The sequence below is a fragment of the Phacochoerus africanus genome, chromosome 1 (genome assembly GCF_016906955.1).
Source record: "Phacochoerus africanus isolate WHEZ1 chromosome 1, ROS_Pafr_v1, whole genome shotgun sequence".
NCBI lineage: Eukaryota > Metazoa > Chordata > Mammalia > Artiodactyla > Suidae > Phacochoerus > Phacochoerus africanus.
Genome location: NC_062544.1, coordinates 99,791,229 through 99,809,054, shown reverse-complemented (window position 1 = coordinate 99,809,054; position 17,826 = coordinate 99,791,229). Strand labels below are relative to the sequence as shown.

Below are 17,826 nucleotides of genomic sequence, written 5' to 3'. Positions count from 1 at the left end.
AATCCACAAAATGCAACCTTGAAATATATTCCGTGGTGAGGAATTTGCTTCTTGCCGTGATGCAGTAAGTGGTATAGGATTAGCCCTCTTCCAGAAAACTGGCAAAAATATGTCAGACAATTATGGCAGCAGACAGAGCAGGACTGTAATTCTTGAAACAAATCAGTTGAACAGTATGATCAGCACAGTTTTGACCTGGATGAATTGTCTGGACTGTGGAAAGGAAGGGAGAACCCAAGCAGAGCAAGGCAGCTTCACTGAGTTGAAGAATAAACATAGATTGGAGTTTCTGAAAGTTGAGGTGCTAAATTTGCAGTGCACAATCCTGGAGAGAATAGAGATACATGGACAAAGAGTTATAGAAATCTTTATAGGGGATCCCATGACTCTAGTTGAATACTGATCTGTGCATGTAAAGGTCCAGCATCCTGAGGACCAGAAAGAACTACTGTTGGAAGCTATACGATAAACAGCTTGTGGACCACCCAGGGCATTCAGTAGAGACCCCAGAAAGGCTGGTGTATAGGAATCACACTGCTCAGGCCACTCACAACCCCATCCATCCCAGGAAGCGTATAAAGATCAAGCTGGAGTTCCTGTGTGCTCAGCAGGTTAGGAATCCAGCATTGTCACTGCAGAGGCTTGGGTCACTGCTGTACCAAGGGTTCAATCCCTGTCCCAGAAGCTTCCACATGTTGTGGGTGTGGCAACAACAACAACAACAAAAAAACATCAAGCTGATTCCCACGTATATTACCTGCCACCAAATAGAACTCCCACCTTTTTTTTTTTGTCTTTTCTAGGGCTGCTCCCGCGGCATATGGAGGTTCCCAGGCTAGGGGGTCAAATCGGAGCTGTAGCCACTGGCCTACACCAGAGCCACAGCAACTCGGGATCCGAGCCACGTCTGCAACCTATACCACAGCTCACGGCAACGCCGGATCCTTAACCCACTGAGCAAGGCCAGGGATCGAACCCGCAACCTCATGGTTCTTAGTCAGATTCATTAACCACTGCGCCACGATAGGAACTCCAGAAGTCCCACTTTTTAAAGGAAGACAGCAACACCCAGGCACAGGTGGCACCGCTTTGCTTCTGATTTGAGTTTCACATTGCAAAACTGAAGGTTAACTAAACACCAATAAGTAGGTCTGAGTCTGAGTGCCACTTTGAATCAGAAACCTGAATTTTTGGAGCTAACTGTACCCCAGCCTTATATTTTAAATAAGATAGAAGTATAGAGAGATTAAGTAACTACAAGCTTTGTCAGAACTCTGATTACAGCGTGCTTCCTAAATGTTTTAACCAAAATCATGTTGAATTATTTAGACCGAATTAGTTGTGTAACTGCAGATTTGGAAAGAGAAGCAGATGTCTTTAGAATCACTCAACGAACCTGTGTATGGTGCAGTTGTATTTTCAGTCAGGAATTCTGAAATCCTACACCAGGAAGTCAGGGGGGAGTATTTGTGAATAAAATAATGGTGGTAACATTAATAGAAATAGAGAATGTGTCTTGAAGAGTACCGATTTGGGTAAGATTTTTCTTGTTTGTAAAATATTGTTAGACCTAAGATTTATATTAGGGCATCATGGAGTTTCCATCATGGTGCAGTGGAAACGAATCTGACTAGGAACCATGAGGTTGTGGGTTCGATCCCTGGCCTCTCTCAGTGGGTTAAGGATCCAGCGTTGCCGTGAGCTGTGGTATAGTTCGCAGATGCTGCTTAGATCTGGCATTGCTATGGCTGTGGTGTAGGCTGACAGCTATGGCAGCTATAGCTCTGTTTCTTAGCCTGGGAACCTCCATATGCGGAGGGTGCAGCCCTAAAAAGCAGAAAAATAAAAAGATTTATATTAGGGCATCAGAATGGAAATATCTGATGAATAAAGACTAAACGTCAGGACAATCACAGTGGAATGTCTTATCTGACATATTAATGGTTAAAGTCTGAGATCAGATGGCTTCTCCAAGTGCCACTGTAAAGAGAAGGTAAAATGCCAAATTTCATCTTTACACTAGACAGTTAAAAGAACCAGAAAAAGAAGGAGATACATAATGTCTTCACTTCCCTTTCTCTTTTGTTTATCTGCCATTAGAACTAGTTAAAATAAAAAATTTTAAGTTAATTCATTAAAAGAATATTTTAAAATTATATGGTCCTATCTATATTTAATGTTACACTCTTTTTTTAAAAAAGTATTTTTCGTCTTCCTTTGTAGCCATCTTTCGACAGTTTTGGGAAACAAGTTTGATCATGGCGCTGAAGCCATTGTACCTACACTTTTTAATCTCGTCCCCAATAGTGCAAAAGTCATGGCAACTTCTGGATGTGCAGCAATCAGATTCATAATTCGGGTAGGTTCTTTTCTTTCCTTCTCTTTCCTTTTTTCTGTCTTCCCTCCTCTCTCTGTGTGTCTGTCTGTCTCTCTGGTCTCTCTTGCAATGTACATAAATAAATCATTGGTATTTTTAAAACCCTGAGGGAAAATTACTTTTGAATTATTATTATTATTATTATTATTATTTTGCTTTTTAGGGCTGTATATGTGGCTTATGGAAGTTTCCAGACAAGGGGTTAAAAAAGAACTGCAGCTGCTAGCCATAGCCACAGCCACAGCAACACAGGATCCGAGCCATGTCTGTGACCTACACCACAGCTTGCAGCAATGCTGAATACTTAACCCACTGACTGAGGCCAGGGATTGAACTCTCATCTTCATGGATACTAGTCGGATTCGTTACTGCTGAGCCACAACAGGAATGCCTGAGTTATTTTTCTGATAATAAAAGCAATACGCAGTTATTATAAAACATTTAAATAATACAGAGGATTACAAAGTAAACATCCTTGCATACAAAATATAGCACAACATACACATTACAGGTAGTAACAGGCAAATGTAAAACAGTAAACATGTTTTAGGCAGTGATAAAAGATGACAAGTTTCTAATATTTCTCATCATCCACATCTTGAAATTACCCAAAACAACAGTTAAAAAAATAAATCTCTTCCCTTGAATTCTCCTCTTCTACATCTTTTCACTCTAGCCACTCAGTATATACTTTTGAAAATTTCTATTCTGTGCCCATGCAAACTATATCTACTACAAAATGTAAATGTGGTATTTATATGTTACACATATGTAAAAATGGTTTTTTAAACTTTTTAAATATCATATGCTTGGGCAGCTTTCCTTGTCCATACATATAATTCTTTTTAATGTCTAAATTAATTCTCTCTTAAAGGACATAACATTAAGTTATCCTCACATTTCTTCTCCATAAAGTTTGTGAAGTTCTTTTTCTCCATTCTCTACCAAGATTGTATATTATTAGTCTTTGAGAAGTTTCAGTAATTTAACAAATGAAATATTATTTCATATTCTGCTTTGCATTTCTCAGATTACTAGAGTGGTTAAGTATTTTTTTTCCTTTAATAATTTTTCTATGGATGGCCAATTTATAATCTGTGTGTTTTTTCCTCACTGATTTCCAAGGCCTTTTTTATATATAATAAGTATAATCAGTCCTCCTTATCCATGGGTTCTGCATCCATGGATTAAACCAACCTCTAATGGCAAGTGCTGGCAGGAAAAAATTTTCCAAAAATTTCCAAAAAGCAAAACTTGAGTATGCCTCCTGCTGGCATCTATTTACATAACAATTTATGCTGTAGTTGCAACTATTTATCTATACATTGACATTATATTAACAATAATAAGTAATCTAGAGATGACTTAAAGTGTACAGGAGGATGTGGGCTGGTTGCATGCAAATACTCTACCATATTATATAAGGGAGTTGAGCATCTATGGATTTTGGTATCCTTATAGGGTCTTAGAACCAACCCACATGGACACTGAGGGATGACTTTATATTAATTCCGTTTTATATATGTTGCAAATATTTTCTACCAGTTTGTCAATTCTTCAAATATTGTTTAAGCTATCATTTGTTATAATAGAGAACTTTAAAATTGTTTTGCATTGAGGTAACACTCCTTGTAAGTTTTATTATAGTTAAAACAACCTTCTCCATTTCACAATAATAAAATATTCAGATCTTTTAAACCTTTATAATTTTGTTTCTTAGATTTAGATCTTACTTTTATTTGTGAAAAAGGGGTATCTAACTTCATTTTCCCCCCAAATACAAAAAATACCAGTTGACCCAGTGGCATGTAGTGAATAGTTCAGTCTTTTCTTAAAATACCTCCATTTTCATGTAGTGAATTTCCATAAATATATGGGTCTGTTTCTTAAATGTCTTTTCAATTTCTTTGATCAGTTGGTCCACTCCTATTAAATGAAGTTTCTTTCTAATACTGCTGTATCAGAAGGTTTTTTCCAGCAGTGAAATCCAGTGCCTATGAAGAAATCCTAGTGGGGTTTGTTACCACTGAACCTTGATGGGAACTCCAGATTTATTAATAATTTATAATTTCCATTTCAACTTTCTCTTTGAATTACTTAAGGGTATTTTTTGCATTTTCAGATGGTTCTTTTGTTCTCATCATTTTGTAATTTTGTGACATTCTGATTATAGAATTTAATTGTACAATTTATTTTTCAGTGAATAACCTGAAGTTTGTTAATATCCTACTACATTATAGTCTATGTAGGTAATCTTTTAGTAGTTGCAAAATATGGAATTTGTTTATGGAGTACTAATTTATTCACCACTAAATCTATCTTGGTATGTATATTATTCAAATTCTTTAAGGTTGTTTTGTTTTGTTTTGTTTTGCCACACCTGCAGCATGTGGAAGTTCCCAGCCAGGGATTGAATCTGAGCCACAGCTGTGGTAACATTGGATCCTTAGCCCTTGTGCCACAGTGGGAACTCCTATGGTCTCCTTTTCTTTTTTTAGAAGCTTCTTTATTTGGCAGATTCTGATTTTTATTTTCAACAACTTTGTTTTCCTGACAATTCTTGTTTTATGTATAAATACTTTATGTATGGTAAAAGCTTTTGACTCCTACCATCTTAAAAGAAGTTATTTTTTTCTTTCCTGTCTTTTCTGTTTTCTGTTCTTTGTGCCTTCTCACCTGTTTCATTATTTTCTTAGCAGATCCTTATTCTTTGTTGGTATTAAGAATAAAACCTATGTTTCACTCCCCCCACCTTTTAAAGAGTGTATATTTTATCTTATTCACATCGTTTTTCCACTTAACCACTAAATTGAGCACTGACATTTTCATTTTCAGCAATTGAAGTTAACTGGATTTTTATGCTTTCATTCCTATCCAGTGTTTATTAGTAAACTTTTACCTGCATTTTAAGTTTTTGTTTGGTTTTAATATATTCTCAATTTTCATGTGTATTTATCTTTGCATATTTTGAAATGGCTTTTCTTTGCTCTTATATAAAAACTAAGATAACTGGACTTTAGGTTCACATTTCTTTTCCCTCAGAATTGCTTCCTTTTCACTCAGAATTGTTTTCTTAACTTTTTCTCACTTGTTTTCCCTAAGTGAGATATCATTTGATTCTTTTATTTTAAAAAATAAGCAAATAAGTTTTAGGATGCTTTATGTCAGAAGTTTCCTCACAGCAGGCATCTTTCATTCGTGCTTTCCATACACAGTAGATTAAGATTTCTGACTTGGACTTCCTGTCATAACTCAGTGGTTAACAAACCCGACTAGTATCCATGAGGATGCAGGTTTGATCCCTGGCTTCACTCAGTGGTTTAAGCATCCAGCATTGCTGTGAGCTCTGGTATAGATCGCAGATGCTGCTCAGATCCCACATTGCTGTGGCTGTGGCATAGGCTGGCAGCTACAGCACCAATTTGACCCCTAGCCTGCGAACCTCCATATTCCGTGGGTACAGCCCTAAAAAGACAAAAGACAAAGAAAGAGAAAAAAGAAAAAAATAGGATTTCTGAGTAAAATAAGTTTCCTTAAATTTACGCTCATTTTCATGGATCATTTATTTATTGCTTCTGCTTATCATTTATCATTTCTTGAATAATTTTTTGTCTCCTGTCTTAGATGTGTGTGTCCTCAGGAAAAATTCCTTTAAATTCTCCTTACCTGACAGTTACCTGAACTCTGCCATTCTTAGATTTGTTTACTCTTGATATATTGTTTTCAAATTGCTCTTTTTTTCATGAGCTTGTCTCATATTATTGATGAATGCTCTCCTATCATCTCACGGAAAATACAAATCAGGTATTTTGTTGTTGTTTTACATTATTTTCTGTATTCTGTTTCCCAGGTGACTGCTTCTAAGTTGTTCTGACTTAGTGTTTTGTTGTAGGTGTCATCCGTAATTCTGAGAGTCATTTTTTATTTTCCTTTGGTACAGCTCCCCCTGCGTATGGTGTAGCCACTGCCACTCCATCCCTGCCACTGTGTTGGATGTGAGTTAATTAGCAGTAGGATTTTGAGCAGGTTATAAGAGTAGGAGAATGGTAGTTGAGACCTCCTGTGGCTTTAACTTCACAGTTAAGTTCGGGAAAGTAATGTTATTCTGGATGCCCCAAAGGAGTGGGTCCTCAGAGCCCTTCCATGCTAAAGGTAACAGCCAAATAATATACAGGTCAATATTCTGCTTCATTATCCTCATCTTGAACGACTTAAAGTCTGTGAGTGGTTCCCTCTGTTGGAGCTAAAAAAAGTTTTCCCTCTGGTTTTGGATAAGTTAGTTGTGGCACATACACACACTGATGTGCCCTCACATTCTCCTTCAGTGAAAGGCTCATTTCCCCAATACTGGAAGCACTGTTTGCAGAGTTTCATCTTCCAGCCTCTTTAAGGACCGCTTCAGCTTGCAGAGAGCTGCCTTCCCAAGGTCTTATGTCTTCCTAGTTATGGGCCACATGCAGTCACTGATTCGAACTGTAAAGGTTTGGCCATCCAAGGCCAATTTGACACTATTCTGAAGGGCCATTTTAGCTCCAGAGCTCCCCACTGGCTTTGGGCAAGGATATCTTTGGGCCACATCACAGATTGATTTCTTCCTCTATGCACTCCTGCTCTGTCTCCTCCCTTCCACAGCTGTTCATCCCAAGAGTACTTCTTAATATCCTCAATGCTAAACTCCATCTTAGAGCCTGCTTCCTAGGTAACCCAGCCTGTACCATTAGCTAAGAGGAAACATGGGAGACTTAAAGCATCAAATGTGTATGCTTAGGTTACGATTTTACTCTTATGTCTATTATGAACTTTTTAGTGTTTGCATCACTGAAGAACATAAGATTACTAATAGAAATCAGAATATTAGATATACTGAACTTTACCTGAATCCTAGAGAACCTTGGCTCAGCTAGAATGAAAGTTCAGTTAAAATCACCATTTCAGGAGTTCCCGTCATGGCTCAGTGGCTAATGAACCCAACTAGCATCACTGAGGACGTGGGTTCAATCCCTGGCCTCGCTCAGTGGGTTAAGGATCCGGCATTGCCGTGAGCTGTAGTATAGGTCACAGACATGGCTTGGATCCTTTGTTGCTGTGGCTGTGGCATAGGCCAGTGGCTACAGCTCTGATTTGACCCGTAGCCTGGTAACCTCATGTGGCGTGGGTGCAGCCGTAAAAAGACAAAAGACAAAAAAAAAATCGCCATTTCAAAGTACATTCACAGTACTTACATAGATTCATTCTGATAATCTGCTTTGATGACATAGCAGTTACTGTCTTCTACCAGTAAGAGCAATGGTACTTCAGAAAATAAGACAAACACAGGAGTTCCCGTTGTGGCTCAGTGGTTAACGAATCCAACTAGGAACCACGAGGTTGTGGTTTCGATCCCTGGCCTTGCTCAGTGGGTTAAGGATCCAGCATTGCTGTGAGCTTTGGTGTAGGTTGCAAACGCGGCTTGGATCCCATGTTGCTGAGGCTGTGGCATAGGCCAGCAGCTATAGCTCTGATTCGACCCCTAGCCTGGGAACCTCCATATGCCGCAGGTGCAGGCCTGGAAAAGGCAAAAAGACAAAAAAAAAAAAAAAAGGACAAATACATGCCGGGTCATTCTTGGTGCTCCCTCTCCCCAGAGTACACTATCCTAATAGTTCTCTGCTATTATAATTAACTCTTTTTTATTATTTAATATTTTAAGCATTTCTGTCCTTCTGAAATTATGTCATTACTGTTAACTTTAATTTGGGAAAATATTTTGACTGCTCTAAATTTCTTTCAGAATCTGATTTTATGGTACTTTTGTCCTGTTCTAATGTAACGAAATACTTGAATGTAAGGTGAATGGCAAAAAGGATTGTGTGAAGTACACAGGATTTTTCAACCTTTTCTAAAATGTCTTTTTCAGCATACTCATGTACCCAGACTTATACCTTTAATAACAAGCAATTGCACATCAAAATCAGTTCCTGTAAGGAGGTAAGTTTTAGGAGAAACTATTCTTTGTGTAGCTTTATTCTTACATTATGTTTAATTCTTAGTTGTGTACCAAAATTAGTTGTCATCAATTTTTTCCTTCCTAAAAACCTTATTTAAAAATGTTATATCATGTCATATAGGAGAAAAGGGAACAAAACAATCATTGTGACCACCCATGTTTCTGGGTCTTATCCTGTTAAGGTTTGGTTTATTTGGGGCACTAGTTGTTTGGTTTTCAGAGAGTATAGAGTCCAGAGTAGGGCCTCCCTTAGAGTCCTCCAACTGCAACCATTGACTGTCCTGTCTCAGGCAGTTAACTGCCCTGAACCTCAGTGTCTACATATGTTTGTAGGGCTGATGATGTGGACCCCAAAAAGAGGTGAGGATTAAATGAGATGCATACTAGTAGAACTGAACATAATGTTTGGCATAGAGTATACAGCCATAACAGGTCAATCAGTCAGTATCTCTCTCCTTATGATTTCTACAGTCTTTAATAGCACCACTATTGCCATCATTCATAAAGATAGCAAAAACAGGATTTGTGCATTGGATGTTTAAGAAAATTGTAAAGAACTTTTTCTCTTGTTTATTTGATAAATATGTTTATTAAAGTACTTAATGTTAAGAAGAAGCTGAATAAGATATCATTATTATCTGTAAGTGATTTGGAGTTTGGGTGACAGTTGTTTAGTTACTTCTCTCTTATGTTAGGGGTCAGCAGACAACAACAGCCCACTGGTCAAATCTGCCCAGCAATCTAGTTTTATTATAGCACACAAGTTAAGACTGTTTCTTACATTTTGAAGGGTGGTTGAAAAGGGGGAAAGAAGGAAAATATGAAATAGAGACTGTGTAGTTCACAAAGCCTAAAACATTTACCTACCCACCCCTTTACAGAAAACGTTTACCAATCTCTGTCTTGCATTGAACAAAATGGTAATTGGAGAAATAGGAATGTGACAGAGAAGAGGAAGTCAGAGAATGAGTCAGTACCTCTCTGGAAAGAGAATGGGATAAAACCTGAGCAGAGGTGGAAAGCTATGTTGCTTTCTGCCAGGCCATTGGGCAGCCCCCAAGGCCAGAGCACATGATAAGTGGGAGGCTCAGTAGGAAACAAGGCTGATTGGCTGGGGAGATAGCTTGAAGTCACAGTATAGAGGGCTTTGAATGTCAGGAAGAGACACTTTGCCATTGTTCTATTAGCGATTTTTGATGAGGAGGTAATGTCATCCATCCTAGTTTTTATTCCAGCTATATGAGCAGTGATTAAAAAAACAATGAGAAGCTTTGGTCTAATTAAGTAGGACTTTTTACAACTCATGTAAGAGAGGAAGGGTCTGTGCTATATAGCGGGAAAAAAATAAAATAAAATGCAAGTTACAGAGATGGGCAGCAGGAATTTCTGTTTCAAAAAACAAAGAGGAAGGGTCTGAACTAGAGCTGTATTTATGACAATTGGTTGAAGGAGATTTTATTTAGTAAATCCAAGAGATTTCAGGTATAGAAATGAAACTTGATAGTTGGGTATGGATGAGGGAGGTGATGTCAGGTGCTTTGGGCTGTGATGTCTGGAGTCAGAATGCCAGCAGGTTTAAATCCCAACTTTATCGCTTTGGACAGGTTAATTTAACCTTCATATTTCTCGTTTTGTGATTTGTATTATACGGGCTGCAAGACTAGATTTGAGAGGGTAAGGAGTAATTTGTTCTTTTGTATGTAGTATTTGAGTTAACATTTACTGCCTGTGTAGAGATGACTGTGAGCTGCTTGACACTTTGGCACTGAATTGAGGAACTAGTGCTAGAGATAAAGAACTAGATGTGAGAAGTACAGCTGATGGGCAGCGCTAAGGGCACAGGTGATACTGCCCAAGGAGAGACTGTAAATGGGAAGTGGGCTGAAATCTGCAACCAGGTAGGCACATATTTAAGGGTAGGTGGAGGAAAAGTGTTAATAAAGGAAGAAAAAAAAGGACAGAGCTGTGTCATCAGATGCCAGAAAAGAAGAGAAGCTCAAGCATGAGATAATTGAAGAATTTGAGAAGGCTTAGGAGAAAACATGCAAATATCTGCTGAAGAATCATATATTTAGGAAACAAATGCAGAGATAGAAGAAAATGTTCCTGGTCACCATCATATATCTTCAGTTTCTAGTGCATAGTATGTTTGATAAGTATCTTTTGAATTAAGTTAAATTTTAAATTTGACATTTTAGGTTAAAACTATGTGAAACTCTTAAGGTCTTGTTGAACTATTAAGCATAGGAATGGTTGGAGCCTTGGATTCCCATTGTGGTGCAGTGGAAATGAATCCGACTAGTAACCATGAGGTTGGGGGGTTTGATCCCTGGCCTCACTCACTGAGTTAAGGATCTGGCATTGCTGTGAACTGTGGTGTAGGTTACCCACGTGGCCTGGGTTCTATGTTGCTGTGGCTATGGTGTAGGCCGGCAGCTGTAGCTCCAATTCAACCCCTAGCCTGGGAAGCCACTCCATATGCTGTGGGTGTGACCCTAAAAAGCAAAAAAAAAAAAAAGTTGGAGACCTAAAATAAGTATTTGGTAGTAAAGACATCTAAAAAGATTTCTTATTCAGGGAGCAAAGTGCAATGTTATGGAAGAAAGTGTTAATTAATTAACATTTAGTTATAGATTAATATAACTTAATATAATGTTAAGTTATAATTATCTTTTCTTTTGCAGGCGTTCATTTGAATTTTTAGATTTATTGTTACAGGAGTGGCAGACTCACTCATTGGAAAGGTATCGACTCTTCCTCTCCCCATCACTCTCCCTCCCATTGTCATCAGTTCCTTAGAAATTGATGGTATTAGTTTAGCATTATTTCTCATTTTGCTTTAAAAGCTGTTTGTACTGGTTTTCCTTTAAAGCTGTGGTGCTCCTCTTATTCATTAAAGCTGTGATTTTCTTATCTATGGGGTAATTGAGGGTCTCTTAGGTGAAATGGGTTATATAAAATATTCCAGGTTAAATTGAGTAAAAATTTTAAAATGTATCTCTAGTCACATAAGATAGGTTTCTTAGAGTGTAATTAAGTAATGAATGGTTTAAGATAGAAGAAAGGCACTTCCTTTCAGAGGAAAGAGATTTTAAAAAAAGAGATTAATTGGAAAGTTTTTCCACACCGCCTATCACGTATCATTGGTCAGGTATGTACTGGGCAGTGTCTAATGATGCTCTGAGGTGAGCAAGAGACAATTGTGGTTAGCTGTTGTCTCAGTGGCTGTTTGCATGACTGTATTTGTCATTAATTTCAAGTTTGAAGCTTGAGGTATATATGCCTTTATATTGAACATGTTGCTAATTTTCATTTTCATGGAAATCACTAAATCTATTCATAACCTATTTTTTAAAAACAATTCATTGTTTAATGCAGGCATGATATAATTCCAAGGTTTCCTTAAGTTCTTTTTTGGCAGGTACTATTCAGTTGGTTAGATCATAACTGATCATACTATCAGCAAATCATTTTCTACAATGATAGGTTAGTGAGGAACTACACAAAAGGCTTTTTTTAATTCATGAAAAATTTTAACTTTGAGTACTATATATCTGGACTCTGTTTAAAAATAATTATGTTCAGGAGTTCCCGTCGTAGTGCAGTGGTTAACGAATCCGACTAGGAACCATGAGGTTTCGGGTTCGCTCCCTGCCCTTGCTCAGTGGGTTGACGAGCCGGCGTTGCCGTGAGCTGTGGTGTGGGTTGCAGACGCGGCTCGGATCCTGCGTTGCTGTGGCTCTGGCGTAGGCCGGCGTCAACAGCTCCGATTCAACCCCTAGCCTGGGAATCTCCATATGCCTCGGGAGCGGCCCAAGAAATAGCAAAAAGACAAAAAAAAAAAATTATATTCAGTTTTATAGTTTTCGACTTGTCAGAAGGAAGCATACATGAATGAAATGTATGAGATGGGTTATTAGGAAATCTTTTGTGATCTTAGGTTTATTATTGTATACTAATTATCTTTTTATCTCCCCTGCCCCTTTGTGATTGATGAGTAACATAGAGGCAGTATCATTTGTGGTAAAATACCTTTTGCATGTGAATCTAAAGATGTTTTATTTTATAGGCATGCAGCTGTCTTGGTTGAAACTATTAAAAAGGGAATTCATGATGCAGATGCTGAGGCCAGAGTGGAGGCAAGAAAGTAAGTCTGTAATGCGTCTTTATGACTTTTTTTTTTTTGTCTTTTTGCCTTTTCTAGGGCCATACCCACGGTATATGGAGCTTCCCAGGCTAGGGGTCTAATTGGAGCTGTAGCTGCTGGCCTATGCCAGAGCCACAGCAACATAGGATCCAAGCCGTGTCTTAGACCTATACCACAACTCACAGCAAGTCGGATCTTTAACCCACTGAGCGAGGCCAAGGATGGAACCCACAACCTCATGGTTCCTAGTCGGATTCATTAACCACTGAGCCATGACAGAAACTCCTCTTTATGACATTTTAAAAGACCATGTTTTGGTCTTTTCTTTGACAAGATTTATATTGGAAGAATGAAAATATCAGAAGTGTTCTAAGTATTCCATTTGATTAGCTTTTTTTGTTTTTGTTTTTGTTTTTTGCTTTTTAGTGCCTCTCTTGCAGCACATGGAGGTTCCCAGGCGAGGAGTCAAATTGGAGCTTCATCTGCCACCCTATGCCACAGCCACAGCAATGTGGGATCCAAGCTGCATCTGCGACCTATACCACAGCTCTCAGCAATGCCAAATCCTTAAACCTGTGAGTGAGGCCAGGGACCAAACCCACATCCTCATGGATGCTAGTTGGGTTCGTAACCTACTCAGCCACAACAGGAACTCCCTCACTAGCTCTTACTACAACTGAGATTGATTTTTCTCTATCAAATCTGTCCTGGATGTCTTAATGATTAATTTCACATTTTTCATTTACATATTCATCAGTATTTCTGTTCCATCATAACATATCCACTTTTGTTGTGAATAAAAATAACTAATTTATTGAGCATGTGTTATGTACCTGGTACTGCGTGGGGCAGTTGGTATACGTTTTTTTCTAATCCTTAAAATGCTTCCACAAAGATGCTATCTCTTTAGATTGGCAACTGAAGTTTGGAGATTTGGGAGTTTATTCAAGGGCACACAGTAAGGATTATGGTCAGGTTTTGAACTGAGATCTGTTTTTCTCAAAAGCCTGCCATTCTTCTAACAAAACTTGTCAAATTTAGAAAATATTCCTTTGGTATATTGTGGGTATATTAAAAACCAGTTGGAAGAGTTCCCTTGTGGCTAAGTGGGTTAAGGATCTGGCATCATTACTGCCATGGCTCAGGTCACTGCTGTGACATGCGTTTGGTCCCTGGCCCAGGAAATTCTGCATGCTGCAGGTACGGCCAAACCCGGCTCCTCCTCCCCAAAAATGTGTGGCCTTTAAATTCAGACCTCTTGAATGTACACATTTTACAATTAATGTCTAATCATGCAAAGTTATTACTTTAAGATTTTTTTTTTTATTTTGTTGTTTGTTCATTTGTTTTTCAGGACATATATGGGTCTTAGAAACCACTTTCCTGGTGAAGCTGAAACATTGTATAATTCCCTTGAGCCCTCTTATCAGAAGAGTCTTCAGACCTACTTAAAGAGTTCTGGCAGTGTAGCATCTCTTCCACAATCAGACAGGTCCTCATCTAGCTCACAGGAAAGTCTCAAGTAAGGTCATACGAATGATTGTTGATTTCTTCCTCTCTCTAGCTCCCCAGAGTTCCTTAAGTCGGATGGTTGCATATCTCATCGTTTTCACTTAAAGCCATGAAAGAATGATGCCTGAATGTGCTTATTTTCTGCTGTTTTCTCAAGGGTTGAATTACATACTTCTCTTTACATGAAGAGTTCAGTGATTCAAATTTTTGTTTCTGTATGTTCATGTCTGTGAAAAAAATTGGGAAGCACTAATTTATATACTTTTCCTAATACCCCGAAAATAGTCCATAATGTAAATGTCCCACTTCTAGGGCATTGTAGCAGAGGAGTTGTAACAGATTCAGAAGTCATCTTACAGCTCTTACACAGCACTGTGTGACCGGTAAAAATTGCACTGCCTTCTTTCCTTACCTCTTTCACAGCATAGGATTTCAGCAAATCCCTCAAAGGGGCAAAATTATATGACTCACTTCTCTATAACTCCACTCCTATCATTATGTTGGCTACCTCAAAGCCTTGCTGCCTTGGCAGCCTTGCCCCTATTTTCTGTCTCTCTAACCACATGAGATTGCTAAGATCTCCAATGCTTTCTCTGCTCCCTAGCAGTGCCCAAAAGTATCTGTAGATTTCCCTAAGGAAAATTTCAGATTACAGATTTCCCCTCTCTGTAATTCCTATCTTTTTAGGACCTTTACCCCGCAGAGATTGCTGGTTGACTTGGAAGCTCTCTGCTGCAGGACTGGGACCAGGGTGGGCAAGGGAGGCAGCTAGGGTGCAAAATTCAAGGAAGCACTCACAAGAATATTGTGAGTACTGTACCAAATAAAGTTGAGTGGATTATAAGTTTTCAGAGTAAAAGCATATATGATATGATTTCAAAAAATAATTATTGTGGGAATAATTCTCTAAATTTGTGATAAATCCTTTGCCTCAAAGGAGTTTTTTGCTCTTTTACCCTTTACTTTTATTTACTATTCTCACACTTTAAAATGTATATGGATCATCTGAAGATCTTGTTAACATTCAGAATCTGATTTAGTAGATCTGGGATGGGACCTAAGATTTCCCATTTTTTATACACTCCTGGGTAATGTCAGTGCTTTTTATCCATGGACCACACTTTAAGTAGCAAGAATCTAATCAAGATATTTTATCTTGTGCTAGTATAACATCTTTAAACAAACAGCTTTAAAATCTTTGAACTTGAAGTGATCTGCCTTAACCTATTAGAGTTAACAATTTTAGGAGACAAGTATAAAAATAATATAATACTGAGTTTAATAACCAACTACCAAATTTATCATTTGATAATATTAATTTACAGAGTATATTTTAATAGCCTAATATAAACCTTTCTTCCCACTTTTAAAATTTATACACATACTTTCCAGATCCTTAAGTGTATATATTTAGATATATTATTTGTTTGTGGTTGCTACAGAGTATCATTGGAATTAAAGATAAATAATCAAAGATACTAAAGAAGATGTTGGATTCTTTGAGATGATTATAGCTGTTTTGCTTTCTAAACATACATATTATCCTCAGCAGTAGTCCTTAGCTTTGTTTCTGTTGCCCCAGACAGTTAACGCTACAGCACTGTGGATGGTGTTCTACCTGTAAGGTAACTGCGTGAGTTGCCAGTGGTCATAACCATTTTGACTTAGGCATTTTGTTAAACGGAATTCCATGTGTGCTAGTGATAATACTACCTCTCTCTCCTAAGTAAAATATCTCAGGAAACAAGTGTTGGAGAATGCCATTATTAAGTATTGAGTTCCCTATGGTGAGTGTAAAATAATGTCATGTATGCTGAGGACCATAGTGGACAACAGCAACCTAATTCCTATTTCTGTAGAACTTACCGTCTTTATTCAATGCTAGTTATTTCACTTTTGCTTCACATCTAATTTAGATACCATTTGTATGTGACAACAACAGTTCTAAACTGGGAGTTCCCATTGTGGCACAGTGGTTACTGAATCCAACTAGGAACCATGAGGTTGCGGGTTCAATCCCTGGCCTTGCCCAGTGGGTTAAGGATCTGGCGTTGCCGTGAGCTGTGGTGTAGGTCGCAGACGCTGCTCGGATCCCGCGTTGCTGTGGCTCTGGCATAGGCCGGTGGCTACAGCTCCGATTGGACCCATAGCGTGGGAACCTCCATATGCCACGGGTGCAGCCCTAGAAAAGACGAAAAAAAGCAGTTCTAAGTAATTTGTAAAAGGAAAATTGAAATCAGAGGTACTTCTCAACCCTTCAGAAAACTCGATAGTATTTCATTAATTGTTGTCAGAGAAGTAGTAAATTAAATCTTCTTACTAAAAGTATTTTTTTTTACCTTGCAGTCGCCCTTTTTCTTCCAAATGGTCCACAGCAAACCCATCAACTGTGGCTGGAAGAGGTAAATTGCCTTTTTAAGTAAGAGTTATCATGCATATTGTTTACTAAATAAAGTAAAAGTTACAATGTAAAAAGATATTCTCACAGTGAGTCACATCAAGAGTTTAAAAGATCACAACACTTAAAAGTTACACTTTAAATGTTCTAAAAGCACATTAAGACATTTTAAAAAGCTAAACAGTTAAAAGTAGTAACTTTTTTTTTTTTGTCTTTTTGCTATTTCTTGGGCCGCCCCTGCGGCATGTGGAGGTTTCCCAGGCTAGGGGTTGAATCGGAGCCATAGCCACCGGCCTATGCCAGAGCCACAGCAACACAGGATCCGAGCCGTGTCTGCAACCTACACCACAGCTCACGGCAACGCCGGATCTTTAACCCACTGAGCAAGGGCAGGGACGGAACCCGCAACCTCATGGTTCCTAGTCGGATTCGTTAACCACTGCGCCACGACGGGAACTCCTAAAAGTAGTAACTTTTAAACTATTTTAATGTGACTCACAATGAGAAATTCATTTTACATAACCCATCACCACACATTTACACTGTACCTATGTTTGTATGCCATACACATATACTACATATAGTATACACATTGTAGTGTATACAGTTATATACATACAAGATACATCTACTATGTAGTATACTGTATACGGGAATACATATACAATATAATCTGAAATTCCAGGATGCTTATTTACTCTTACTAGTGACACACTTTATTTTCTTTATGTTTCACTTCTTTAAAATGCTTTCATGACCCACTGAGTTGATTTCAAAGCCTTTAATGGGTCATAACTCATAGAGTTTATAAAACTGCTTCTCTTTAAAACTGAAAAACTAAATACTAGAAATATAATGACTTAATTTTCATTGCCGGAGAGTGGCAGAACTGGAGTCCCCACTGTAGCTCTGTGGGTTAAGAATCTGAGTATAGTGGCTGGGATCACTGCAGAGGTGCAGGTTTGATCCCTGGCCCAGCACAGTGGGTAATGTATCGGGCATTGCCAAGCTGTGACTTGGATCAATCCCTGGCCTGGGAACCTCCATATGCCACAGGTGCAGCCATTAAAAAAATAATTTTAAAAAAGAGTGGCAGAACCTCCACTATTTTCTGAATAATCCTATTCCCATACTAGTTCTCCTTGCATTATTCTTATAGTTAAAAAATAGCACTGCTGCATCTATTTATCTTGCCCAGTGCCTCATTTTCATGAATCAGTCATAAATATCATCTTTTCATCTATGAAACAGTCCTGTGAATTTACAAACTATATTATTTTTCCCATTTTTTGGAAGGGAAAAATGAGGCAGAGAAATATTGAGAAAATAGTCCAAAAAATTTAGAATTGAAACTGAGACATTCTGATTTTAAAATATTATAAAATACTTTCTAACATCCATTTGAT

At 38.1% G+C, this 17,826-nt stretch overlaps 1 protein-coding gene across 28 annotated transcripts in view; it reads left to right on the top strand.

Annotated features, from left to right (window-relative positions):
* Positions 1-17,826, top strand: part of CLASP2 (cytoplasmic linker associated protein 2) — a 204,308-nt gene that overhangs the window by 96,295 nt on the left and 90,187 nt on the right. For all 28 annotated transcript variants that reach the window (XM_047769742.1, XM_047769668.1, XM_047769725.1 and 25 more), the window contains 6 exons: positions 2,224-2,359; positions 8,274-8,344; positions 11,048-11,107; positions 12,433-12,510; positions 13,865-14,032; positions 16,369-16,424. In XM_047769742.1, the coding sequence (XP_047625698.1) occupies positions 2,224-2,359; positions 8,274-8,344; positions 11,048-11,107; positions 12,433-12,510; positions 13,865-14,032; positions 16,369-16,424 (569 nt within the window). The remainder of the gene's footprint in view (positions 1-2,223; positions 2,360-8,273; positions 8,345-11,047; positions 11,108-12,432; positions 12,511-13,864; positions 14,033-16,368; positions 16,425-17,826) is intronic.